Source organism: Sceloporus occidentalis, unplaced genomic scaffold (assembly GCF_023333645.1).
Source record: "Sceloporus occidentalis isolate IW3139 unplaced genomic scaffold, rSceOcc1.0.p SCAF_86, whole genome shotgun sequence".
Taxonomy (NCBI): domain Eukaryota; kingdom Metazoa; phylum Chordata; class Lepidosauria; order Squamata; family Phrynosomatidae; genus Sceloporus; species Sceloporus occidentalis.
The window spans coordinates 1200592-1227733 of record NW_028317066.1 but is presented as its reverse complement, the minus strand read 5'-3'; the positions used below and the strand labels follow the sequence as shown (position 1 = coordinate 1227733).

The 27142-nt window shown below is 42.2% G+C and overlaps 1 protein-coding gene across 1 annotated transcript in view; it reads left to right on the top strand.

The window, feature by feature from the left end:
* LOC149284975 (uncharacterized) overlaps positions 1-20956 on the top strand; it is a 34989-nt gene extending 14033 nt beyond the window's left edge. Inside the window, exon 7 of the mRNA XM_089495965.1 lies at positions 19287-20956. Coding sequence (XP_089352091.1) covers positions 19287-20525 — 1239 coding nt within the window. The 3' untranslated portion in view covers positions 20526-20956. The remainder of the gene's footprint in view (positions 1-19286) is intronic.
* The last annotated feature ends 6186 nt before the right edge of the window (positions 20957-27142 follow it).

Below are 27142 nucleotides of genomic sequence, written 5' to 3'. Positions count from 1 at the left end.
GTTGTGTGTGTCGATATAGGGCTAGATAGGAGACAGAAATTCATCTTCAGCATCCTTTCTCATAGTCACAACCAGTTGAAGTCTAGCAACGCCTCATTTATGCTAAAACTGATGCTTCCATAATTGACACTGTCCTTCAGATTTTCTATAGTCAATGAAGAATACAGGATGCTCAAAATAGGGCAGAGGTTTATTGAATGTTTCTGTAAGGACAAGATACTTTCAGACCAAGAACTTTGTAGCAGTAGTAGCATAAATGAAGATTATAATAGAGCTTTACAAAATACAGTAGCCCCTCCCAATTCATGAGGGATCCGTTCTGGACCCCTCGCGAAAGTAATGACTCTCACATATTCAAGTCCCATAGAAAATAATGGGCTGTACACCTATGGCACCAGGAGGGGAGGCGTATGCAGGAGCATGCCGTTTTATTAATGGTCGCCTGTCGCTCCCGCGAGGAGTGAGGCTGCGGATACTAAGTCCGCAAAAAGGGAGTGACAACTGTAAAACAAAATGTATGAAGGATGCCTCTCCAAAAAATATTTCCTATTTAATTTTTTTAATTAAGTCTTATCAAATAATAAATTTATAAACAATCAAAAACGTACTTTCAACTGCTCACATTTCTACACTTTCTCTCTAGTGGATACCTCTAAAGGTATAAAAGCAAAGCATTTCACACATTTCTTTGATTTCTCCTCAGTTTCTATTCTCTGATGAGAATCTCAAGTTCTTCTATAAAAAAGGGCAAAGACAGAGAAGAGTCATATCAGCATTAAGAGAGGAGGGACACCTGGGATCTACTATGGAGCTAAGCAAAGGTCATCTAGGAAAATAGATGAGAGATAACGTAGTTTCAGTGTCCCCTTTCCTTCCTATCATAGATATTAGTCACAGTTGCTAAATGGAACTCCTTAAAATGTTGGAAAACAAGGACTTGAGCTGGTTCACACCAATTACTTGAACCAGTTGAACCAGGTGTCAGAACCAGGATGGGAAATTTGGATTCTTCCATAAATGTTGGTGTATAGTTGGATTCTTCCATATTTGTTGTTGGAGAAATATGGAAGAATCCGAACTGAATGTAATTATATAGTTTATAGAAAATGGTAGTGGTGTTATATATTTGGAAAAAGGGGTTGAGTGAAGGTTGTGGAACTGGATGTTGGGAAGGTTAATTCATTGAGTTTGTGGAGCTGGATAGCGGAAGGATTAATTCCTGGAGTGAACATAATGTGGAGGGAAAGGAATGGGACCCATAGCAAGCAGCCAAGCCTCACTCGCCCACATGCCCCCTCCTCGCCCCCCAACCCCCAATGGGAAAGCTGAGAATGTGAAAGGGTTGGTTGGAGATAAGTTTAATGTATGTTAACTTGGTGAGATTGCTTGACTGGGTTTATTGGGACCTTGTTTGGTTTAATTTAAGGTTTCAAAATGGTGGGAGCAGATGGGAATTATCTCACTGTTGTGGGGAGGTTTGGTGGGAACTTGCTGGCCATTCAGTGGTTCTCAAAACAACATATTTGGGGGGAGATTTTAGATGATGAGGTAATTAACTTGTCAATTATATTTTTAGCAGGAATAAAATACCCAATAGGTCTTGTTGTGGAGTGGGATGTTAATTGGGGATATAAAATGGTCAAATCTTTATTGTTAGTTAGATCTGACTATAACGCCATGAACTGTGCCTTTTATGCAATCTCTTTCTTTCAATAAAGTTTTTAGTTTGGATCCTGTTCTGAAATTTGACTTTGTTGATGAAGACTTTGTTAGACTTGTTTCTGACAATTATCAACCGAACCAAGACACGTCTAAAAGGAGTGTCAAGTAGTAGATACTCTAAGGAGGTATTTATTATAGCTAACAAAATATAACTAAAATATAAGTCATGCAAGATATTAAGAATCTTGCAGGTACAATATTTGTAAGTATATAATATTCAATTCATAAAAGCTATTAAAATAATAAATAGACCTAAATGTCCAGTTCTGAGAGTAACTTCCAAGATCCTCTCTTTAACTCTCTCTCTCTCGATCTCCAACCGACACAATTCCTCCAACTGTCTCTTGGTCTCTCAGGCCTTATATCTCCTTCTCATGGAAGCTTCCAGAAGGGCCTTTATCCTGGTCTCTGATTGGTCAAGAGAGCCTTCCGCAGTGATGTCATTCTGCATTTGCATAAACCTCCCTTTACTGCCTGAAGAAGACCTCCATTGACTGGAGCCCTGTTATTACAACAAAAACAACAACAACCCCTCTTTTCCTTGGAAGAGATTCACAACTATACCTTGTTTCCCAGCTGGGAAGAATAGGAGACTTCCAGAGGTTGCCATTTCCACTAAGATTAGGAGCTCCCAAATTCCCATGGAAGAGGTTTCCTAAGGCATGTGCCAGGACAGAGTGGGGAACGGGGGGCTCCTCATGGGTGAATGACCGTTTGTCAGCTGAACTTGAGGCTCAGGGTCCCTAAGAAGAGGAGGTGCCCAGGCCCCCCAGAATCTCCTCTGAGCCTCCAGGAGAGCAAGACTCAGGGAAGGGACAGTCTGTAATGGGCTGAGAGCCGTTTGGACCAAACCTTGAGGGCACTTTCCCAAAAGCTGGCCAGGATTGGGTCCAGGGGCTGGCATTTTCCTCTCAGAGGACCATCAGGATCTCAAAGACCACTCCCCATTTTGGATTTTGTTTTTTGTTTTGCATATCTATTACATCTTATTATCTGTGTTCCACGCAATTACACTCTTAGATTACAAAAACAGTCTCGTCCTTACATATATATACAGTATTTACATAATTCACAGAAATACTTTATCTTATTAATTTCACGTAGTTACTCTTCAATAGTTCCCCCTCATGAAGTGTTATACTCGTCATGTTACTTAATCATTTAAATGCCAATATTTTTTCAAGAAGTCTTCTATAATTTTCCAGTTTTCCACTTCTTCATTCCTATTTTTTATTATTGATGTCAAAATGTCCATATTTTTTAATTCCAAAACTTTATGTAGCCATTCCTCTATACTTGGTAACACCTTACTCTTCCAACTTTTTGCAATTAGTATTCTAGCAGCAGATATAAGGTATAACATGATTTTCCAATATTTTTCCTCATTGTTTTCTCCTAAGAATGAGTTCATATTCAATAAATACACTTCTGGTCTCATAGAGAATTGTATTTTTAACATTTTTTGTATAATATGGTGAACCTTTTCCCAAAATTTTTTAATTTTCCAACAACTCCACCACATATGGTAGTATGATCCTTTCTCATTTTGGCACTTCCAGCATTTATTCGTACCTAAGTTATACATGTTAGCAATTTTTACTGGAGTGAGGTACCATCTATTAGAGACCTTCAAGTAGTTTTCCTTTAGATCTTGTGCTACCGTAAATTTGGCTGTTTTTCTCCATGTTCTCTCCCAATTGTCCATAGATATCGTATGTCCTATCTCCTGCGCCCATTTTATCATACTATCAGTCACATTTTCCCTTTCCAATTCATAACTCATAAGTTCTTTGTATATTTTGGCAATCTTGCCTTTTTCCCATTTTGGATTTTGTCTTTTGACTGTGTTGCCCTCAGGGGAGACTTGCTTACTCCTAAGGTGCCATAGAGATGAGCATGGAACGTACAGGGAAGATGGCTTTTGCAGTCTTTTCCACCATTGAGCTTACCTTGTCAAAAGAGAGCAGGAAAGTAATTGGGGGGAGAAAGCAAAGTCCCACATTTGCTCCCATAAGCTCCCTCTGAAGCTTTTCCCAGCATGCCCTAGTCCTCAGTCTCCCTCCCAGGCTCCTCCGTTTCCTAGAGAGATGGGAACCTTCAAGGGAGAGTCCTTGGGGGTCAAGCCAAGCTCTCCTCTGCTTCCCCAAGGCCTCCTTCTCCATCCACTGCTGACTTTGGAAGGGAGACATAGATTGCTCTTGGGAAAGTTACTTTTGGAGATACAGGGACTCCCAAATCCTCCTAGTCTGGTTCTAACATTAAGTATGTCAGATATCTGCAATGAACTGGGCCAGGTCTTGCGTCAGGAGTGGGGATCCTGGGGCTCTCGCTCTGTATCCCATTAAGAAAAAGACTGAATCTCCATGACTGGTGCTAAGTTTCATACTCTTATGATGGGCAGCCAGGAAAACAGAATGCTTCAAAGAATTCAAAGGTTTATTGGATGGAGATAGAAGTGTAAGATGCCTTAAAATCATATGATCTGAATCAAAGACAGCATCAAAGGGGGCTCTAATAGTTTTACAGGACAGAATCTGGAAAGACACTTCCTCCAAACAAAAAGTATTTCACACTTCCACTTTCTCTCCTTTCTGGAAATGCTGATGCCTCAAGGGCTGGATCCTAAGCAAAACAGAGATGCGGTTTGAACTGCAATTCAGAGGTCAAGGTTTGTATGTGGTTTCTGATGCAATTTACTATTTTCAAGGTCCAACTTATAATTTTAATGCCTTTGCATTGTTTTGAATTTTTACTGTATTAAATTTGCTGTTAGCCACCCTGAGTCCCTATATTGGGAGAAAGGATGGATGTATATAAATAAAATAAATTAACTGGAGATCCCTTGAAGATCCATGGGTTTCTTGGTGTAAATAGCCCCTCTACCCACAGAGACTGAATGAGTCTGTCCAGAATTGCTATGGGTCATTTTTGGCACCTGGGTTGTATCTCCATTGCCCAAACCTAGCACTTTGACACCATGAAGCTTCCAGGACTCTCCCACAGAATCCTGGGATTTCTTATTTCATGAAGTACTTGGAATTATATAGCAACTTTCATGAATGATTGTACTGGGACTCTCTACCAAGCATCCAGTTCTAAGCACCCCATTCCCAGGTTTCTCAAGGGTGGATCCACATCCGCTAACATGGCACCAAACTGGTACAACTGGATAATATGTATAGGACTTTGGTTGCCTACTTTCTGGTGTCCCTCCATCTCTCTTATAGGGTTGTGAATTCAGGTCCTGAGGTTTGTGAGCTAAAACGTAGGACCTGGGGCAGGGCCTCTAGCAATCTCATTCAGCCTAATGCATAAATTACTAACCACAGTCGCTCACAGTTTGTCATTCAAATCTACTCAATATACTTTCCTGTGTAGAAATGAAGAGAGAAATTTTTAAAGGTCTGTTCCCAGATCAAGGGGAAATGAGAGAATTATTCTTTCTCACTTGCTTGGAGAGACAGGATAAAAAGCAGGATAAAAAAGTCGAAAGCTTTCATGGCCAGCTTCCATAGGTTTTTGGGGCTATGTGGTCACATTCTAGAAGAGTTTTTTCTGATGTTTCGCCAGCATCAGAGATGCCAGCCACAGATGCTGACGAAATGTCAGGAAGAAACTCTTCTAGAACATGGCCACATAGCCCAAAAAATCCACAAAAACCTAAAGATAAAAAGCATTTAATTTAGCCGCCTTCTTTCTAGCCAGATGGCGAATGCAGAGTATAGTAGTCAGCCCTTGTACCACCACAACTGAGAGAAAGCAAGAAACTAAACCAATCCATAGACCCCTGCAATTTTTCTAGTTGAAGAAACCAATGAATTAATCCTTGCAAATTATAATAAGCTACTGCTCTCACATCACCTCTGACCTTTCCTCTTTCCTGGAATTGGGCAACCTCCAAAATGGAGAAGAGGCAGCCTCATCTCCTGTCTGAAGATCATGCATGAAAACTGGAAGCTCAATGCCAGGCCCTGATGTATCGTATCTTTACTGCCACGTGTAAAAAGGGCAAGGAAAAGCACCTGTTACAGGAGAAGAAAGCAAATAAAACCTGATCCTTTCTGGTCCAGGTTTCAGTCCTGGGCAAAAGAAGGGAAACCAGGATTTGACTTGGGAGTTTGCGAATGTTGTGTGGCCTGCCCTGGGGCCTCCCTGGGGACCAAATCCATCACCCTTCTCTTCCCCCTCAGTCAGCATTCTTACAAAGGAACCAAATTTAGGGGTCTCCCATCGGCATCTTGAGGCACCCACCTTTCCTTTCCTTTCCTGCCAAGGAAACCCAGAAGGAGCCCTTCTTCCTAAGCAGCCAACAACCAAAGCCACCAGCCTTCTAGAACCCTATTCAGGCTCCAAGCCAACCACTAACAATGGTCCAAGTTCAGGGCTGCTTTAACTGTCTGGCTGAATGCTAGGGAATTCTGGGAACTGTAGTTTTGTGAGATATTTAGACTTCTCTGTCAGACAACTCAGATGCCATAATAAACTGAAATTCCCAGGATTCCCGAGTACTGAACTAGGGCAGTTAAAGTGGTTTATTTCTGCAAATTGGATTATTTCTACAATGTGTTTTTGACCTCTGTTACTATTTGAGCATTCACAAGGCTCTGTGGGTTTGAAGGGAAGATTCATCATCATCATCATTTCTGCAGTGTTTTTGAACCAGATCTGAGAGAGCCCTGCAGCCTGGATCTGCCCAAATCCCAAATATTGCCCTCTCAGCAAAGCCTGGAGACATTAACCTTTAAGGACCAGAACTCCTCAAAGGCTGACTTTCCCAATCTCTCCTGAGAGACCCTCCTGGACCTAGAGCAGCCTCAAAGAAAGGGGTCCCATTGAATGGGGGCCCATGTCTTTCTGAGTCTGTGGGTCCAGAGGAAGAGGACTGTTTTCCAGGACCCTCTTCCTAACCTCACAAGGCATCTCTTAGCATTTGCCCAACACTGCTCTTGAACATGCAAAGATCAGGCAAGCAAGATCTGCTTTGCTGTTTGCAAAAAAAAAGATGGAAAAACAATGGGCCCTTGGTATCCTTTGGGATTTGGTTTGGATAGCAAAATCCATGGGTGCTAAAGTCCCATTATATAATATGAGTGACCTTGGGTAAGTCACACTCTCTCAGCCTCAGAGGAAGACAAAGGGCAAAGTGGAACGCAAACCTGAAGGCAAGGAAACCCTGGGAATAGGGTCACTAGACACGAGTTCAAGGCACGCAGCACACCCCAAGCCCCCAAGGCACACTCTCTCAGCCTCAGATGATGGCAATGGTAAACACTCTTCAACAAAACCCACAAAGAGACTCCTGTGACAGTGTTGCCCTAGGATCCCCAGAAAGGAATTGAAGGCACACAATTCTACCCCCAAAGTCTGGGAGGAAAAGGTGGAGGAAAGCTTAGAAGAAGGGCTGGAGGCAGAGGAAGGCTTAGAGGAAGGGCTGGAGGCGGAGGAAGGCTTAGAGGAAGAGGAGGAGGAGGAGGAAGGCTTAGAGGAAGGGCCTGAGGAGGAGGAAGAGGAAGAGGAAGGGCTTATAGGAAGGGCCTGAGGAAGAGGAGGAGGAAGGCTTAGAAGAAGGACCTGAGGAGGAGGAGGAGGAGGAGGAGGAGGAGGAGGAGGAGGAGGAAGAGGAAGGGCTTACAGGAAGGGCCTGAGGAAGAGGAGGAGGAAGGCTTAGAAGAAGGACCTGAGGAGGAGGAGGAGGAGGAGGAGGAGGAAGAGGAAGGGCTTACAGGAAGGGCCTGAGGAAGAGGAGGAGGAAGGCTTAGAAGAAGGACCTGAGGAGGAGGAAGAGGAAGGGCTTATAGGAAGGGCCTGAGGAAGAGGAGGAGGAAGTCTTAGAAGAAGGACCTGAGGAGGAGGAGGAGGAGGAAGAGGAAGGGCTTACAGGAAGGGCCTGAGGAAGAGGAGGAGGAAGAGAAGGAAGGCTTAGAAGAAGGACCTGAGGAGGAGGAGGAAGAGGAGGAGGAGGAAGGCTTAGAGGAAGAGGAGGAGGAGGAGGAAGGCTTAGAGGAAGAGGAGGAGGAGGAGGAGGGCTTAGAGGAAGAGGAGGAGGAGGAGGAAGGCTTAGAGGAAGGGCCTGAGGAGGAGGAGGAGGAGGAAGAGGAAGAGGAAGGGCTTATAGGAAGGGCCTGAGGAAGAGGAGGAGGAAGGCTTAGAAGAAGGACCTGAGGAGGAGGAGGAGGAGAAAGGCTTAGAGGAAGAGCCTAAGGAGGAGGAGGAGCAGAGAGACCTCTGGAGGATTCTGCAGAGGAAGAAGAAGGAGAAGAAGAAGGGGCTCCTGAGCATAGGCAGAGGCCTCTGGGGGAGAAGCCAGAGGGAGAAATCTCCTGGTTGTAACTTATTATTACTATTATTAGTAGTAGCATTAGTAATATTAAATTTTATTTATATATAAAGACATGTAAAGATGTATTTATAAAGAGTATCTCAGTGAGTCTCTATATTATAGCATCAGGAAAGATTTTAGGTGTTGTTCAGGTTTGGGAATCCTGTTTGGGGTCCCTTCTGACTTTGGGGCCCTTTCATCCTCCATTTTGGGTTCCCTGAAAGCCTCAAACTGTCAACTGCCAAGCGCTCAGGCAGAGGCTGCCATTTTGTGTTCTGGCAGCCATTTTGTGCTTCTTGTGACTGTGAGGAATAATGTTCCAGAACCTTCTCTGAGCCTCAGTTGAACAGAGGCTTCTCTTTCTTTCCTGAGGCTCCAGAGAGAGGAGGAGGCCAGGCTCCTTGGGCCAAAAGGAAGGCAGTGTGTCCCTTTGTGTGTCTTTTGTGTCTCTTTTCAGAGAGGGTTTTCTTATTACAAAGCTCTGCTCCTTCTGGGGAACAAGGGTTTTAAAAGGGATCAGAAATGGGGAGGATACTTTTAATACAAGCCTTATTCTTCTTCTTCTTCACAAACATCAGGGTTTGGCTTCTAAGAGGAGGCTAGTCCCCCAAAAAAGGCCAAAAGTGGCTCCTTTGGGAGGTTTTAAAAGTCCCCCCAGTTTCCTTATTAATAGATTTTCAGACAAGAAGGAAGGAGACAGACCAGAATAACTCATATTACCAAGAATGAAACAAACATACAAACAAACAAACAAGAACAATAAAAATAAAGATTAGACAGAAAAGCAAACTGCTTTTATTTTAAAAAAAGCAAAACCATTTTTACCAGGATAAAAATCTACTTGGGTTCTTCTATCCTTTATAACCGACTGAGGCTGTATCTGCACTTCAGAAATAATCTGGTTGGAAACCACTTTTTTTCTTTTGTAATTTATTTATAAATAATCCTTTACAAACAAAAATGAAAAAAAACATACCAAGACATTTGCATAACAAATACAGCTACAACAACAAAAAAGTAGAAATACCTATAACATAGTATTACAAAATAAATCAAAGCATGACCAGTCCTCTTTAGTTTTCTCAACTGATTTATCCCTCATGATTGCGGTTAAAATGTCCAATCCCTTTGCTTCCCTTAGTTTAATTATCCACTCCTCTGTTTTGGGAATTTGGATGTTTTTCCAATACTGTGAGTGACCATCTACAAAATTAGTCTGGAAAATCTTTTAGCTACTTCCTTTTCCAGTTTACATGACATATTGAGCAAAAAGATCAAAGGGTTTAAAGGTATTTCTTCCTGTAAATGCCATCAAAGAAAACCATTATCCTGAAACATGGAAACAAGCTAATATAACTTTGCTGTTAAAACAAGATAGAGATGCAACTGAGGTAAAGAGCTATAGGCTTATTTCCTTATTAGATATGGATTATAAATTATTTTCTATGATTTTGGCCCATAGACTCAAAAAAAGGTTCTCAAACACTGGATTCATAAGGACAAGTCAGTGGTAATATACAAAACGTCTGAAATATAATTGAATATTTTCAAAGGCACAACGAAAAAACACTTATCTTTTTAGAAAAGGCCTTCAATAACATAGGATGGGATATGTTATTTGTGACACTTTAAAAATGGAAATAGGAGCTTCTTATTATAGATGGATAAAGGCAATGTATAAAGATCAAAGAGCCAAACTAACTGTTAGCTATAAAAAACAGAGGAATTTAAGATTTCTAAAGGTACAAGGCAAGCTTTCCCACTATCACCCCTTTTTGTTTATTCTGATCCTTGAAGCACTGAATAATAGGATAAGATAAGAAAATAAGATCAATGGAATAAAAATAAATAAAACTGATTTTAAAATGAGAGTCTTCTCAGACGACATTTGTATTCCCTGGAGAACCCAGAAAAGAGCACAAGAGAATTGATGGATGTAATAGTGGAATTGGAATATGTTTCAGGACTAAAAGTAAACAGAGACAAAACAACATTAATAAAAAAATATGGGGAAAAGGAAGAACAAATGCAGGAAGAAATTAGTGGATTTGAAGAGGGAAAGAAAGTTAAATATCTAGGAATAAATTTAACAAATAAAAACTCATATCCATTTCAGAATAACTATGAGACACATGGAAGGAAATCAGAAAAGACCTAGAAAAATGGGGGAAATTACACTTATCGCTATTAGGAAAAATGTCACTGATCCAAATAAGTTTACTTCCTGAAATACTGTTAATGTTCCAAGCGATACCCATCATCCAGAATGATAAACCCTTGAATCTATGGCAAAAGGAAATCTCAGAATTTATTTGGAATTAAAAATAGAGCCAGGATAAAGACGAAAATACTTTGTGATGACAAAAGTAGAGGAGGGCTGGGTTTACCAAACTTAAAACTTTATTATGCTGCTTGTTGTTTAGTTTGGATTAGAGAATGGTTTGTATTAGAGAATGAACAGTTGTTATGTCTGGAGGGTGAACATTTGAGATTTGGGTGGAATGGATACCTAATTTACGGTAAAGAGAAAGTCCATAAAGAAAGCACAAATCATTTCATAAGAAAAGCTCTATTGAAGATCTGGGGGAAACAAGTGTAGAATATGTCCAAAAATACCTTTATGGTGTTTGCCACATGAGGCTCTTTTCGGGAGGAAAGGTATCCAGAAAACTAAATGGTTAAGATACAAGGTTGTCCTGAAAGAATCGCAAGGAAAACTAGAGATCAAAACACAGAAAGAACTTAAAGAATCTGGCCTAGATTGTCACTGGTGTCTTTATCATCAAATGAGGGAGAGGTTTAAAATAGATGTGAAATTAGAAGGAATACAGAATGAAAAATGGGAATTGTGGAAGCCATGCTCCATGGTCATTCCATGCCTGATGAGAGTGTTGGGTGCGAGGCATTGGAGAAGCCTCCAGCTGTGTTTCTCTAGCCAGAAGCCAAAGGAAGGCATTCTCCTCTGAGGGCCACTGGGGAGGTCGGGAGGTTTCAGCAGATGATGCACTCATTTCACATCTAGCTACAGGGACATAGCCAGGGTCCTCTCCAATTCCCCATCCCCTGACCCCCCTCCACTCTCACAAGGCATGGAGTGTCAGGACCATGGTGAACAGGTCTGAGGAAATGACAGGCATGTGGCCACTAGATGGAACTGTTGTGGAAGTCATTGACAGCTCTAGTGACAGTTAGATGTGTCAGCATTTAAACAGTGCATCACTGGAATGTTGATCCAACTGCCAACTGTCATTCTCAACTGTCACTGAGGAAGAGTCAGACAGTGTGTGCCTCAGAGTGGGTTGTTACTGGTGTGGATGGTGGAGGGTGTCGATGTATATAGTGTTGTACACAGTGGAACTTCTTATATGAATAAAAGCCTCATCTGAGAGAAGATTACAGGGTCTCTGCTCATTGAGAAAGCGACAGGTGTTTCTTCAGCTCACAAATTACTGACTACAGTCAAGGTGCAGAATCTGGCGCCATATGTTAACACATGCTGCAGCCTCACATGCTGAACAAAATAGCAACGTCAAAAGCATTTTGACATTGAGTATCTGTTGTGTAGGGGAGCTGCAGTGAATCTACACTAGGTCCAGAGGGCTTTGTTTGGTGAAGAGGGAGGAAGGGGATGCCCACCTCTGCATCGGCCCAAAGGAGGCATATGTCATCTGCGTATCTCACCAGCAGCATGCTGTTCTCAAGCCTAACCTTAATCTCTTTTCTCAGGAACTTCATCTCGGCCTCCTTTTACACAGCTTTGGGGCATATTTTACTGGAAGAGACCCAAGTGCAGGGCCACGAGGACCCCCATTGCCCACCTAATGGACAACACAGAGGCCAAGCGGAGGGTTTTGTGCTCCAAGAGAAAGAGGCTGTCCAAGTACAACAACTCTTTGGTGAGTCAACATCCTGACTATTAGTTTAATTTGTGTCACTTCTGGGCCAGCTCATGAAAGCAAGTGGAGCACATATTGTCCCAGTTTGGCAGAGAAAGTCCTGGTTAATTCTTTGTCACCCTACTTTCTCAGGGGTTTTAAAAAATGTCATGGTTTCTCTCTCCTCCTCCCACTTTCCCCCTTCTCCTCAACTCACTTCAGTTGCTGCAAAATGACTTCCAAGGAGTTTGCACCCCATCAACTGAAAAGGGGAAAAAGGAGAGGAGATAAGTTGCCAGGATCTACCTTTGCCAGGAGGCTGAGGCAAAAGCAAACTGCTGTGCCCTTCCTAGCTTATGTGATCTTCCTCATAAACAACTTTGGCCATCCTCACCACTTTCTGGTGTTGCTTGTCCACATGTTCCTTGCTTTTCCTGTTTGTAAAATGTTGGGGATATGGGAGACCACCTCTGGATCTAAATTGGGGGTGGGCCAGTGGCCCTCAAGTCCAGAGTGCTCCCCAGAACTGGTTTTTAAAAATGACATTTGCCTCCGAAATTTGGCAAGAAATGGCTAAATGCCCCATAATTCTTTTGTAGCTAAATGTACTGTAGCTAAATGTGTTGGGATTGTCAGTATCCTAATCCATCCTGAGTATCCCAGCCATGGCCTAAATTATATTTTTTATTATATTTTATATTATATTTAAAAGATTCGAGACAAACTGGATCTCAAAGGCAGTAGTTTTTTTGTATACGTCTCATATGATGGACACGATGGGACAAAGTCTTTAATGAACATCTATTGAGGAAACCTTTCATTAATAACTGGTTAACTGTGAAAAAATGTTTTACATTGGACTTCCGCTTTGGGTTTCCCCAAAGGAGGCTTTTTTAGGCCAACGGGGAAAAGAACAGAAATGGATAAGGTACAGAAACATATTAACTAATGATAAATTTACAGCGCTTTATAAATAAAGGTTAATAATAATAATAATAATAATGAAAGAAATGTTATATTAAGGTTAAAGGAAGAAATCATAACTAAAATAGGCCATATGAATTGGTTGAATTATATTCAGCTTAATGAAAGATTTACAAAGGATGAGAGTTTATTTGGTTTTGGGAAAGAATATAACAAATTAGAAATTATATTAATGAAAAAAATATATTATGTAAAATGTATAACATCTTACTGAAAAGATCCCTAGAAGAAGTGGAAATTAAAGATTCTATGACAAAATGGGCACAAGAATTGGGATACAATTTAGACTTGGAAAAATGGGGGAAAGCTAGATTAAAAACAAACAATAAAAGAAAATTATTTTAAAGTTGTAAATAGATGGTATCAAACACCATTCTCACTAGAAAAAATTATAAATTAAAGGATAACCGGTGTTGGAGATGCCAAAAAGAAATAGGTACATATTTGATTATGTGGTGGCAATGCACTTATATAAAGTCATTTTGGGTGAAGATTCATTTGGAAATAAAATTAATATTAAAAATTGATTTTGAGTTTGGACCAGAAATATATCTGTTAAACAAGACTTCATTACTAGACCCAGAGGAAGAAAGGAAATATTGGGAAATATTATTTTACTTAAGATCAGCTACCAGAAGGATAAGAGAAAAGAACTGGAAATTACCTTAATAACCCCACAAATAGAGACTTGGCAAAACGAAATCCGGGAATTGAAAGATCTAGACAGATTAACAGCATTAATAAACAAGAAGGATATGGTTAAATGGGGAAAGGATTGGGAAGCTGTAAGACTTTATTTAGCGGCTGCTCGGTAAGGAGAGGTACAAGAAACAAAACCTTTCTATTCATACCTAGAGATAGGGGAACAAGATGTTGTATTAAAAGATAAAGTTATACAGTTTCTTGTGGAGAGTTATCAGGCATAAGCCTAACATATGACAGATTTATAGCTTGTTTATATATGTTTTTATTTATCTTGTTGTAAACATGCAAACTTTGTAAAAAAAAAAAAGATGTATTATCACAATAATAAAAAAAAGGGGGGGGGGGAGGCAGTAGGGTTTTTTTTCTTGCTGATAGAATTTAAAGTTTATTTCCTGGACTGAATTGTGAAGTGATGAAATAATATTTGGATGCATCATGTGCTTTCCTCCCCTTTTCCTTAGTCACTCTCTGGATGAGGGCTATTTTCTGTTGCAGGTGACCTTTGCAGATGTGGCAGTATATTTCTCTGAAGAAGAATGGAATCTGTTGACAAAGAAACAGAAACTTTTGTACAATTATGTAATGATGGACAATTATGAGAATGCGGCTTCTGTAGGTAAGGAACCTGAATCCATGGCTCTTTCTATAAAGACTGAGGGCCTTTTCATACTATGTTATCATGTCGCTATGGTTCCACTAGAATTACAGAATCATAGAATTGGAATAGACCACAAGGACTATCCAGTTCAACCCCCTTCTGCCATGCAGGAATACACATTCAAATCACCCCCAAGAGATGGCCATCCAGCCTCTCTTTAAAGACCTCCAAAGAAGAGGACTCCACCAAACTCTAAGGGAGTATATTCTGTATATAATTGTGATAGCAACATCCTGTAGAATATCTGAATCTGTAGTTCAGTGAGGCACTATTGCTCTCCAGTTTCTAAGGATTCTAATTACTCCATCCTAAACTGCCAATTCTAGGATTTTGTGGACAGAAGCCATGGAGATTAATGCTTTTCACACACAAAAGTTACTCATTACATCCCTGAGCAAGTTTCCTACCTTTTTTGGCCCCTCTTCCATCCTTTTAAGGCTCTGGAGAGTCTTCTTGGGGGAAAGACCTCCCTTGGCCTGCAATGGCTCAGAGAGGGCCCAACAGTAGCAAAATGGCCCCCACTTCCCCAAAGGGATGCTGTGGGATGTTGAGGGGCACAATATTATTTCATTCCCCCCCCCCCCGGAAATACAATGTGGGCTTGCCCCTGAGATCTCCTCCAAACCCCATCAGTAGTCCATGCCTGTCTTATAAATGTTTTAAGGCTGCTCCCTGGTGCTTGACCCTCACCAAAACTGGAGTCCAGGTCCCAGCCCCCTTGCTCTGCCTTTGCCAATGAGTTATTTGTATACTGTACTGATTATCCGGCCTTTCTCAACAAATGGGCCTCAAAGTATCCCTTTTATGCATCACACTCTGTGGATATGTGTCTGTGATGGAGAGACGGAGGGAAAGTGAAAAACTGAAAGGCAGGAAAGAAATGCTGAAAATGAGATGCTGAAGCGGTGCAGATAGGCAAGAGGGAAGGTTGGGGAGCGGATGGAAAAAGGGAAGGGGCTCTGGCAGATGGGAGCCAGGAGGGGAAAGCAGGAGCAAAGCCAGGATTGCCTAGCTCTTTGCGGAGAGGAAGGGAATCTGGGAAAGGCCAGGAGAGGCGCCTTGGGGATTGGGAGACAGCCATGGACCTAACAGATTTTAAGAACTAAACTGATGAGAACCAGCTCAGATCCTTGTTTTCAAACATATTAAGGGGTTCCATTTAGAAATTATGAGCAATGTCTATGAAGAGAAGAAAGGACGACACAAAAATTCCTTTTTCTCGAATGTTTCTTTTCCAACCTGAGCTTGCTTAGCTCCATGGTTGATTCCAGAAGCCCTTTGTTAACCGAAATGCTGGAGTCTGGAGAGGATACTCCCAAGTGCTATGCTTTTAGGGAAATTTCATACTTAGCTCAAAGGAGAGATTGGGGCAACAGTGACCTCGGTAGTCATCCTGTTCCGCCCCCCCTCCCCCCGGCGTTAGGAGAATTCAGTGTATTCTCAAGCCCTTTTTAAATGAATGGGGCTCCGTGCAGTGGAACGGACACGCTCCTGACAGGCACACTCGCTATTAACCCTTATGGGGCACACCACCCCTTTTCTCAGTGTAGCTTTTAGTGTATGCTGCAATCCGCATAAGGCATGCCCGCGTATGACGCAAGTGTACTGTACACGCATGCACACACATATAGGTGTTCACGCACACACACAAGAACTAGGTACCAAAGGTGGGAGTGGTGAACACATGTTAGGCTTTGCTAACGGTAATATGTAACCTAGACCGAACTTGATTCCAATTGCTGAGGGTCCAGAATGGGAAAGAAGTCAGTAACTCCCATGGCAAGTGGAGCTGGCGAGTGTAGTGAGGTGTTTAGTAATGTAAACCAACAGAGTGTTTGTCTGCAACTGGACTGATGCTGAAGAACAGCCAGTTGGTATATTTATACTGAAATTGTTGCCAGTGGGCAGAACCTGGGTTTTCTATAAGGTTTAAATCACTTTAGAATGTTTCCTGGGTGGGGAAAATATGGTCCACAATCAAAGTGAATGCAATGGGTGCTTGGTGCAAATCAGGGCCGGCACTAGATATTTGTCCACCCTAGGCGAGAAATATTTTGGTCCCTCTCTGGTAACCCCTCAAAATGTAGGAAAAATGTAGGACATGATGTACGACAAAATGTAGGATAAATTGTAGGACATTCAAAAATGGAGAACACAACCAACTAAAAGCCAAAAACATGAATAAAAAACAATATAAATTCATGTTTCTCAGTCATGTTCAAAATGGAGAACATTTTGACATTCTTCCTGGATAGGAGGTTGGGCTATAGCTTTGTGTGTTGGACTAGGAGTAACTTCCTGACAGTAAGGGCTGTTCAACAGTGGAAGACGTTTCCTTGGAGAGTGGCGGAGTCTCCTTCTTTGGAGGCCTTTAAGCAGAGACTGGATGGCCATCTGTTGGGGATGCTTTGATTGAGAGTTCCTGCATGGCAGAATGGGGTTGGACTGGATGGCCCTTGGGGTCTCTTCCAACTCTACAATTCTATGATTCTATGACTCTGGAGACCAGGATTCAATGAAAATCTGATTCTCTCCAACAGAGAAGGCTAAATATCTTACATGGAACACGTGTCGATGACGTGGCTCATGCGCCGTGTCCAAATGGTGTGGCACACGAGGGACATCACAGCGCTTGTCACACTCTCTCAGCCTTAAGGGAAGGTGAAGGCAAATCCCCTCTGAACAAATCTTCCAAGAAAACCATTGGGCAAGTCACACTCTCTCAGCCTCAGAGGATGGCAAAGACAAACCTCTCTGACAAACCTCCCAAGAAAACCTCTTGAAGGCACACACCCATTCACTCGCACACCCCCAAGTCACCAAAAACAAACTCTCTGAACAAACCAAGAAAACCCACTAGGCAAGTAAGTCACACACTCTCATCCTCAAGGAAAGACTGGCAAAGGCAAACTCTCTGAACAAACCAGGATGTTTTGAAATTCCTCCTGGGCAGAAATGTAGGATGTGCCCTGGATAAAGGATGACGTCTGGTCACCCTGGTAAAATGGAGGATGTTTTGACATTGCTCCTGGGCAGGGCTCAAATGTGTGCCGTATCCTGGATAAAGGAGGACGTGTGGTCATCCAACCAAAAATAGAAGATATTTTGACATTCATCCTGGCCAGAAGGTTGAAACATAGGACATGTCCTAGAAAAGGAGGACATCTGCTCATCTTACAAAAAATGAGGACGTTTTGAAATTCCTTCTGGGTAGAAGTCTGAAATGTAGGATGTGTCCTATAAAAAGAGGCCAGAAGAGTCAAGCCTTGATATCTGGGCCCCACAACATACCCCAACTCCCAGAATTCCATAGCCATGAGCCAGAAAAGAGTTAAGCCTTGATATCTGGACCCCAGAACATACTCTGGCTCCCAGAATTCCATAGCCTTGAGCAAGAAAAGAGTCAAGCCTTGATATCTGGACCCCAGAACAAACTCTAACTCCCAGAATCCCATAGCCTTGAGCCAGAAAAGAGTTAAGCCTTGATATCTGGACCCCAGAACATACTCTGACTCCCAGAATTCCATAGCCTTGAATAAGAAAAGAGACTGCCTTGATATCTGGACCCCAGGAAATACTCTAATTCCCAGAATCCCATAGCCATGAGCCAGAAAAGAGTTAAGCCTTGATATCTGGGCCCCACAACATACTCACACTCCCAGAATCCATAGCCTTGAGCCAGAAACGAGTTAAAGCGCTGCCAAACTGGGTTATTTCTTCAGTGTGGATGCAGCCTGATGCAGCCTCTTGTCCCTCTCTCCCTCTCCTCCAGGGCTTTTTGCCTGCCTGGCGCCTCCCCCTCAGGCCCCGCAAAAAGTTTAGGGGCAGCACTTGTGCTCCTCCTGGCTTTGCAGAAAGGAGCCAGGGCCAGGAGGATAGGAAAGGGTGCTTGCTGGAGTGCGTGTGCGCAGCCCCAAACAAGCGCCAGGATGCCACTTGCGCTCTCCTGAAGCTTGCCTCCAGCAAGCGCCCTTTCCTCTCCTGGCAGCACACAGCCCAGTAAAGCCAGGAGGAGCGCTTTTGGTGCCCTGGTGCTGGAGCTGAGCATGCGTGCGCACGTGCGTGCGTGCTTCAAGAGGAGCGCCAATGGCGCCCCTGAACTTGTTGTGCCCTGGTTGGCTGCCTATGTGGCCTGTATGGAAGAGCTGGCCCTGGTGCAAATACCTCAGACATAAGGGTTTAGCACACCGGTCCTCAGGTCCTTGTTGGCTCTGAATTCCAGTCCCGTTCACAAGCCCATGTGCAGTGCAATATGAGCACGATGCTCCCAGATGCAGCACAACAATAACATAGCACAGAATGGAAACAGATTTTGAGATACAGGTATTGGCAATGCACAGACCACTTTTCACACTTAAAAATAAGTCACAGACATAGTTGATTTCATTCGAATCTTTGGAAGTCCTCTATCTTAAGTTGCAAAATAATAAAAATATTTGCAGGCTCTCCTCTCTGACTTCCATCATGTTCACCATCTCTTGTATACACACCTCCACTCCAATCCACATGTGAGCTGTATACTCTATTGGTTGTGATTCATCTCCTGGTGCCACACAGCATGAAGCGTCCTCTGCAGTTAGCTTGCATCATGCCATGTGCTCAGACTCAGCACTCTCTGGCCGTCTCACAGGATATGAGGCCACTTTTCAATCAAAATATTTTTACACATGTTTAAAGGAATCTTTTTTCAACAGTCTGTATGACTATCTGCTTCAAGGTAGTTCCCCCACAATCTCTTCTTTGCCAGCTCCTGTGAGTAAGGATATAATCCTTTCATGGATTTTGGGCATCGGCAACAGCGTCATGCTCAGGTCACTCACCCCAACATTATTAATTTCATATCAAATAGGGAGGTGTGAATGTAGGGATAAATCTTGGGCTAACACTTTCCTCTCTTAACTCTGATATTCAGTGTTGTCTGTCATTATCCTTCTTTACAGAAAAACTTGTCAGTTATGAGAGAGTCCACACATCAGAAAAGCCATACAACTGCCAGAATTGTGGGAAACATTTTGCGTACAAGTTGAACCTTGTCATGCATCAGAGAGTCCACACTGGAGAGAAGCCATACAAATGCCAGCATTGTGGGAAAGGTTTTTCTTCAAAGTCAGTCCTAGTTAGGCATCAGAAAGTCCATACAGGAGAGAAGCCATACAAATGCCAGCATTGTGGGAAATGTTTTTCTTGGAAGGGAGTCTTAGTGAGACATCAAATAATCCACACAGGAGAGAAGCCATACAAATGCCAGCATTGTGGGAACTGTTTTTCTCAGCAGTCAAACTTACTGACACACCAGAAAATCCATACAGGAGAGAAGCCATACAAATGCCAGCATTGTGGGAACTGTTTTTCTCAGCAGTCAAACTTACTGACACACCAGAAAATCCATACAGGAGAGAAGCCATACAAATGCCAGAATTGTGGGAAATGTTTTTCTTTGAAGGCAGTCTTAGTGAGACATCAAATAATCCACACAGGAGAGAAGCCATACAAATGCCAGAATTGTGGGAAATGTTTTTCTTTGAAGGCAGTCTTAGTGAGACATCAAATAATCCACACAGGAGAGAAGCCATACAAATGCCAGCATTGTGGGAAAGTTTTTTCTCGGAAGTCACACCTAGTGACACATGAGAGAGTCCACACAGGAGAGAAGCCATACAAATGCCAGCATTGTGGGAAATGTTTTTCTTTGAACGCAGTCTTAGTGAGACATCAAATAATCCACACCGGAGAGAAGCCATACAAATGCCAGCATTGTGGGAAACGTTTTTATATGAAGTCAGTCCTAGTGACACATCAGAGAGTCCACACTGGAGAGAAGCCATACAAATGCCAGCATTGTGGGAAATGTTTTTCTCAGAAGTCAACCCTAGTGAGACATCAGAGAGTCCACACAGGAGAGAAGCCATACAAATGCCAGCATTGTGGGAAATGTTTTTATATGAAGTCAGTCCTAGTGACACATCAGAGAGTCCACACTGGAGAGAAGCCATACAAATGCCAGCATTGTGGGAAACGTTTTTCTTGGAAGTCGGACCTAGTGAAACATCAGAGAGTTCACACAGGAGAGAAGCCATACAAATGTCAGCATTGTGGGAAATGTTTTACTTCAAAGTCAGACCTAGTGACACATCAGAGAGTCCACACAGGAGAGAAGCCATACAAATGCCAGCAGTGTGGAATATGCTTTTCTTGGAGGTCAGGCCTATTCAGTCACCACAGAGGCTACACAGGAGAGAAACCACACAAATCCAAACAGTGAGCAACCATTATTTTTGTGAAGAAGGCATACAAAAATATTTTTTTTCAATCCAGCGGTGCTAAGAAAAGGCCCTTATGATTTTATTTTTACGGTTTTTCTGTCCATATGTCTGTCTATGTTTTAAAGTTATGTGTTGTTAAGTTTAGGTTTTAATAGCTACTAATATAGACAATTGCTTTCGGTTATAAATTTGGCTGGGGATTGTGGGTCACAATATAGGATAGGTAGCTGGGGAGCAGGGATGTTGGCTAAAGAAAGTTGGGGACTGGTAGTAACAGAAAGGGAGCTAGCTTCTTCGAATGTCTGGGGCAGGGAGAGATTGTGCGTGTGAGAAGGATGGCAAAGTGGGGCTGGTTAATAGTGGGGGATAGATGGTGGGAATTGTTGATGGGGGCTAGGTTTGCAATAGGGTGGAGTTTTAGGTTTTGGGGTGTCAATATATTCTTTGGCTTGGGGAGGGCAGTTCTGGCTTAAATACTGAATTTCTGACTATGTGTTTTCAATAAAGTTCTTTGCTATTTGACCCTTTGATGCACAGAAGTTGTGAGTTTGCACAAAACTGACACTTTCTTCTCTCCTCAGTCCTCAGCAACATTCCCAGCCATAAGAACAGCAAAGGCAAACACACTACATCTATATATCTATATCTATATATATCTATATATATTTATATACATATAGTATACACAGGGAGACTGTTTCCAAAGCAGAGCCTTCCTTTCCTGCTTTTCCTGGGTTCTATTGGGGCCTCTTCAAAATCTCCTCAAAAGAAGAAAGGAAGGAGGGAGGGAAGGAAGGAAGGAAGGAAGGAAGGAAGGAAGGAAGGGGAGGCTGCTGAACCCCTAGCGCACTCCTTCCCTTCCCTCAAAGGCTGCCAGTGGAACAAACAGCAGCAAGACCCTGGTGATCCCTGCACATGATCAGAAGGGGCCTTTGGATTTATGTTTGCATGCGCAGTCTCGGACCTGAAGCCATTGCTGCTGTTCTGAGGGAGGTAGGGAAGTGGGGAGATCCCTCTTTCCTTTGGAGGAATGGCTGGAGGGTCTTCTGGGGGGCACTTGAGGGGTCATAAGTAGGAAAGAAGGCCTCTTCTCCCCTCAAAGAAAAGCAGGGCGCCTTCCAGGCTTTCTCTCCCTCTTTCCTTCCCTGTCTCCTCCTCAGGGGATTCCTTAGGGCCCCAGTACTTCGGGGGTTATTATGAGAAAAGAGGGCAGTGGGACCCTTGGAGGGAGGCATGTCCATGGAGGGGATCAGGGTCCAAATGTAATAGGGGCTTTGAGGAGCCTTCTCCCTCCTGGAAAGTAGGGCAGAGGAAAGACTGCATCAATAGAAGTATAGTGTCTAGATCCAGGGAAGTCATAGTGCCGCTCTATTCTGCTCTGGTCAGTCTGCACCTGGACTACTGTGTCCAGTTCTTTGCACCACAATTCAAAAAGGATGTTGAGAAACTGGAGCGTGTCCAAAGGAGGTGAAGGGTCTGGCAACCATGTCCTATGAGGAACGACTTAGGGAGCTGGGGATGTTTAGCCTGGAGAAGAGAAGTTTAAGAGGTGATATGATAGCCCTGTTTCAATACTTGAAGGGATGTCATATTGAGGGAACAAGCTTGTTTCCTGCCTTTCTCAACAAATGGGCCTAAAAGGGATGTCATACTGAGGAGGGAGCTGACTTGTTTTCAGCTGCTCCAGACACTAGGACCTGGAATAATGGATGCAAGCTCCAGGAAAAGAGATTCCACCTCAACATTAGGAGGAACTTCCTAAGAATAAGGGCTGTTCAACTGTGAAACACACTCCTTCCTCGGAGAGTGGTGGAGTCTCCTTCCTTGGAGGTCTTTAAACACAGGCTGGATGGCCATCTGTCGGGGATGCTTTGATTGAAAGTTCCTGCATGTCATGGAGTTGGACTGGATGGCCCTTGTGGTCTATTCCAACTCTATGATTCTTCAAAGACATAGCCGTGTTAGTCAGTAGAATCAGTATGTAGAGAGATCTTGTAGCACCTTTGAGACTAACTAACGGATTCAGGTTCTGCCTTGAGCAAGATATCTGAGTTGGCCAGATTTACAGCTCCCAAAATGAAAAATAAAATAAAATAAAAACCTGGTCTTGGAAGGCATTGGACATTCACATTTGCAAATATATATATTTATATATTTTATTTTATTTTATTTTTCATCTTGGGAGTGGTGAATCTGGTCAAGTCAGTCTCATCTCCTGCTGAAGCCAGGACTCGAACACAGGTCCCTTCCTCCTTCTGAGGGTCTGCTTGTTAAGCAAGGAAGGGGAGGCAGCAAGGAAACTCTTCCTGGGAAGAGGCGGATCTCCCAGGCAACTCAAGGCTTGCAAAGGCAGCATGGTTGGGCTGGAGCCTGATCCAAAAGAGCCAGAAGCAGCCTGGGGCTTCTCTGATCTGAGTGACCCCAAATTGTTGCAGATCCAGGAACCGGAGTGAGCCTGCTTTCCTCTCTCTCCCTTTGCCCAAAGTCCCTGGGGTGCTACAAATCCCAGCCACTCAGGTCCACTCCCCTGGGTGTCCTGGGGTCCCACAGGGGTCTGTCCTGGGCCCAGTGCTATTCAACGTCTTTATCAATGACATGGATTTGTAATTGGTTGACTGGCCAAACCGAAAGGATATTCAACATCCTGGAGAGAAGTGACCAGTGGAGTGTCTAGTGGGGTTCTGTCTGGGGCCCACTGCTATTCAACATCTTTATCAATGACTTGGATGACAAAAATGGGGGCATACTTATCAATTTTTCAGATGACACCAAATGAGGAGGAGTAGCTAATACCCCAGAGGACAGGATTAAAATTGAAAATGACCTTAATAGATTAGAAAGCTGGGTCAAAGCTAACAAAATGAAATTTGGCATGGAGAAATGTAAGGTACTGCACTTAGGGCGGAAAAAAGAAATGCAGGAGCTTCCGGGGTGGAACGGCAGCCCGACGGACGCATTTGTCAGAGGCTCTGACGAAGCGTTCTCTCCGCCGGGGCTTCTTCGGCCGCTGAGTCAAACGCGGGACGGAGAAAACCCCAAATACGGTAATATTTGGGCGAAGAGCCACGGCTATCCCCCCCCCTTATCCCCCCAGGTCGGAAGTCCTGGGGAACTGAGGGGTGAGAGAGGGTTACGAAGGGTCGGTCCCGGCGAGAGACGAGCCACAAGCGGCTCTTAGAGTTCGCCCCCACCTTTTTTAACTCAAGAGACAGTTAAATGGAGAGTCAAAATAACGAATATTGTTTATATCTCCTCAAAATGAATATATCTTAACTATACCCTTCTCAACGAAGAGGAATGGAACTTACCTAAGTTGATTAAAAAAGTAAACATTGAATTAAAGGAAAGGAAGGAAGCTACCTTTGAAGTGGGGAGAAGCTTGGAAGCGGGGAGTAGTTGTCTTTTTCCCCTCCTTTCTGTGGGAGCAAAGTGAGGAAATAACTTTGAAGACGCCCTCCCCCTTTGTTGTTTACTTTTATTTCGAAATATTGCTGGGAATTCCGCTGGAAACACCCTGGAGTCTACATAAAATCCTTATCTCTCCCCCCATGGAAGAGGAACTCATATTAAAGTAGAAAAGAAAAGCAATATAGACTAAGAAGCTTGCAACTATATTGGCTCCAGCTGTGGTTTGTTTCAAATAGAGACTCTGAAAGAGATTTAATCGGAGTATTTGCACTGCAGCCTCTCTTAGCCTGGGAAGGCAGCAAGAAGGACTGGGTAGGGAATAGAAAAGGACTGGGAGAAAGTGAGTGAAGGCTTTTAAAACAAAATAGTAAGCCAAGGAAAACAAAATAGCAAGCTAAGGAAAAAGAAGATCTCGGATTGAATCTGATGAAGGGCTTTCTCGGAAGGGCAGGCTGATTAGAGGCGCGGGTGAGGCTGCCCTCTACTGGATATCTTAAAAATTGCAGAGGCAAGAACCATCTAAGCTGCAGAAGCAAACGTGAGGCAGAAAAATAAAAGGAGTCAAAAGGAGAGGAGATCCGAGGGAAAAAAAAAAAAAAAGAAGGAACAGAGGAAGGGCTCTGACTTCTGTGTACCTCATCAGTGGGGAGAGAAAACCTATTGGAAAAGAAAGTAGGAAAGATCCAAACAAGCTGAATTACTTTGAGGCAACATTGCCCTAGGAGAATAGATACAGTAACAGTGAAAATAGCACTTAAGGCAACCTGAGAAAGAAACAAAATAACGGAGTAACAATACAGATAAACTGAAACTGTTGCAAAGGGGGGCAGTGAACATTTGAGACAAGAAGGCTATAAAAACCTGACAGGGAACTATAAGAATAATTATATTAACCACACTAAGAATAAAACAAAAAGGAATAATACCTAAGGGATAAATAATACAATAAATTATAAATAATAACAAGGTGAAACCAGTGCAGTACGAAAAGATAATGTATACAAGGAAAGCAAAAACAGAAGCCAGCCAACAAAGAAGACCATCATTTGGAACAAATCCCGGATCAACAGAACAGATGCAACTCTTAGAAGAATTAAAAAATCTTTATTATGAAATGAAAGAAGATATGAAGGCGATGAAGAGAGATATGAACGCCATGAGGAAAGAAATTAAACAAGAGATTCGTCAGGAGATAAGGGCTGAACTGAAAGATATTAAAGACACATTGGGCAGAGCAACAGAAGATATTACAAAAATGGGAAAAAATATGGAAAAAATTGAGAGTAAAACAGAAAAAATAAACAAAAAAGTTCTTGAAATGGAAAAAAACTACGAACGTGATCTTGATGAAAGAGCGCTACAAGATCAAAAGCAACGTGAACAGTGCATCAAGATCAGAGGCTTAAAAGAGAAAGATAACGAAGATTTATATGAATACCTCACACCGATTTTGGCTGAATATGTAGGAGCAGAGAAAGAACATTTTGAACAAGAAATAAGTAAAATGTTCCGCCTTAACTCTAAGATAGCGAAACAAAAAGGACTGTCTAGGGACGTGATCATTTATTTCACAAGGAAAAAAATTAGAGATGAAATCATTCAACTAAATTACGAACAACATCTTGAAGTAGAAGGGGAGGAGCTAATTCTATTAAAAGATATCCCTTTGAGGATCTTAAAAAAACGTAATGAGTACAAACCCCTAGCGATGTTGCTCAGGAAGAACAATATTCCATATAGATGGGATAGGCTGGAAGGGCTGATTTTCAAATATAAAACGGACTTATTTAGAATAAACTCAATTCCAAAACTAAAAGATTTCATGAAAAAACATAAGAGAGACCTGGAGAAATCGTCGAATACAGAGGAGAAAAAAGACAAAGATAACAATATAGGTGAACCTTCGGACTCAGAATTTGAACAGGAACAAGAAAGGGATGAGAATAAAGGAAAAGAGGAAAAAGCAAATAGTGAAGAGGAGGAAGAGACAGCAGAGGTGAATTGAGATAAGGTAAGAGATATAGCTTATTAACTATATATACAACTATGCATAACCTAAAAATACTCTCGTGGAACGTAAGGGGCATGAACTCCCCTCAGAAACGGAAAAAAGTAAATCACTATTTGAATAAAATTAAAGCTAATGTAATATGCTTGCAAGAAGTTCATATTAGAGAAAAAGATTTAAGGCTATTGAAAAATAAAAAATTAGGTCAAGAATTCACTTCAGTTAACATTAAGAAAAAGAATGGAGTAGTCATATATGTTAATTATAAATATAAAGCCAAAGAACTATTTAAGGACAATGAAGGCCGTTATGTCGGGGTAGAGGTTATGCTCCCAGGCGGTAAATATCTTATTGTTGGAATTTACGCCCCCCTGGATCAGAAAGAAATATTTTATAATAAATTGAGTGACGAATTGAGTAAAGTGAGTCTTGGAAAAATTATGATAATTGGAGATTGGAATGGTGTAGTAAATCCCGAATTGGATAGGAAATCAGATAAGGCAATCAAAAGGACACAAGGGAAACTACCCAAGTCTTTTGAAAACCTGTTAGAGGAACACGCACTTTATGATATCTGGAGATATAAATATAATGATTCTAGAGACTATACATTTTTTTCGGAACGCCACAAGTCATTTTCTAGAATTGATATGATGTTTGCAACTAAGGGGATCTGCAAGGAGACAATAAAGATAGATTCAGAACCGAGAACTATCTCCGACCACAGCCCTATGATTGCAACATTAAGACTAGAAAAGCAGGAATATTCTTGGAAATTAAACCTTGCCTTACTGCAAAATGAGGACATCTTAAAGAGAGCTAGACAAACGCTGAAACTATTCTTTAAAGAGAACCAAAAGGATGATATTGAGATGACGACCGTATGGGAAACCTCTAAAGCATTTATGCGGGGTTTCTTCATCCAGCAAAATCACATTTTACAAAGAATAAAGAGAGAGAAACTAGGTTGTCTATATGACAATCTTCAGCAAAAGGAGAAAGAACTTGAAAAGAAACCCTCAGAGAAAACAATCTTTAAAGAAATTAAAACATTAAAAAAACAAATAGAAATAATTGAAAATGAAGAGATTCAAAACAAAATAAAGGACATGAAGCAAGTCCACTTTGAGCAAGCAAATAAACCTGGACGTTGGTTGGCATACAGGCTAAAGAAACAAAGAGAAAGAAATATAATTTCAG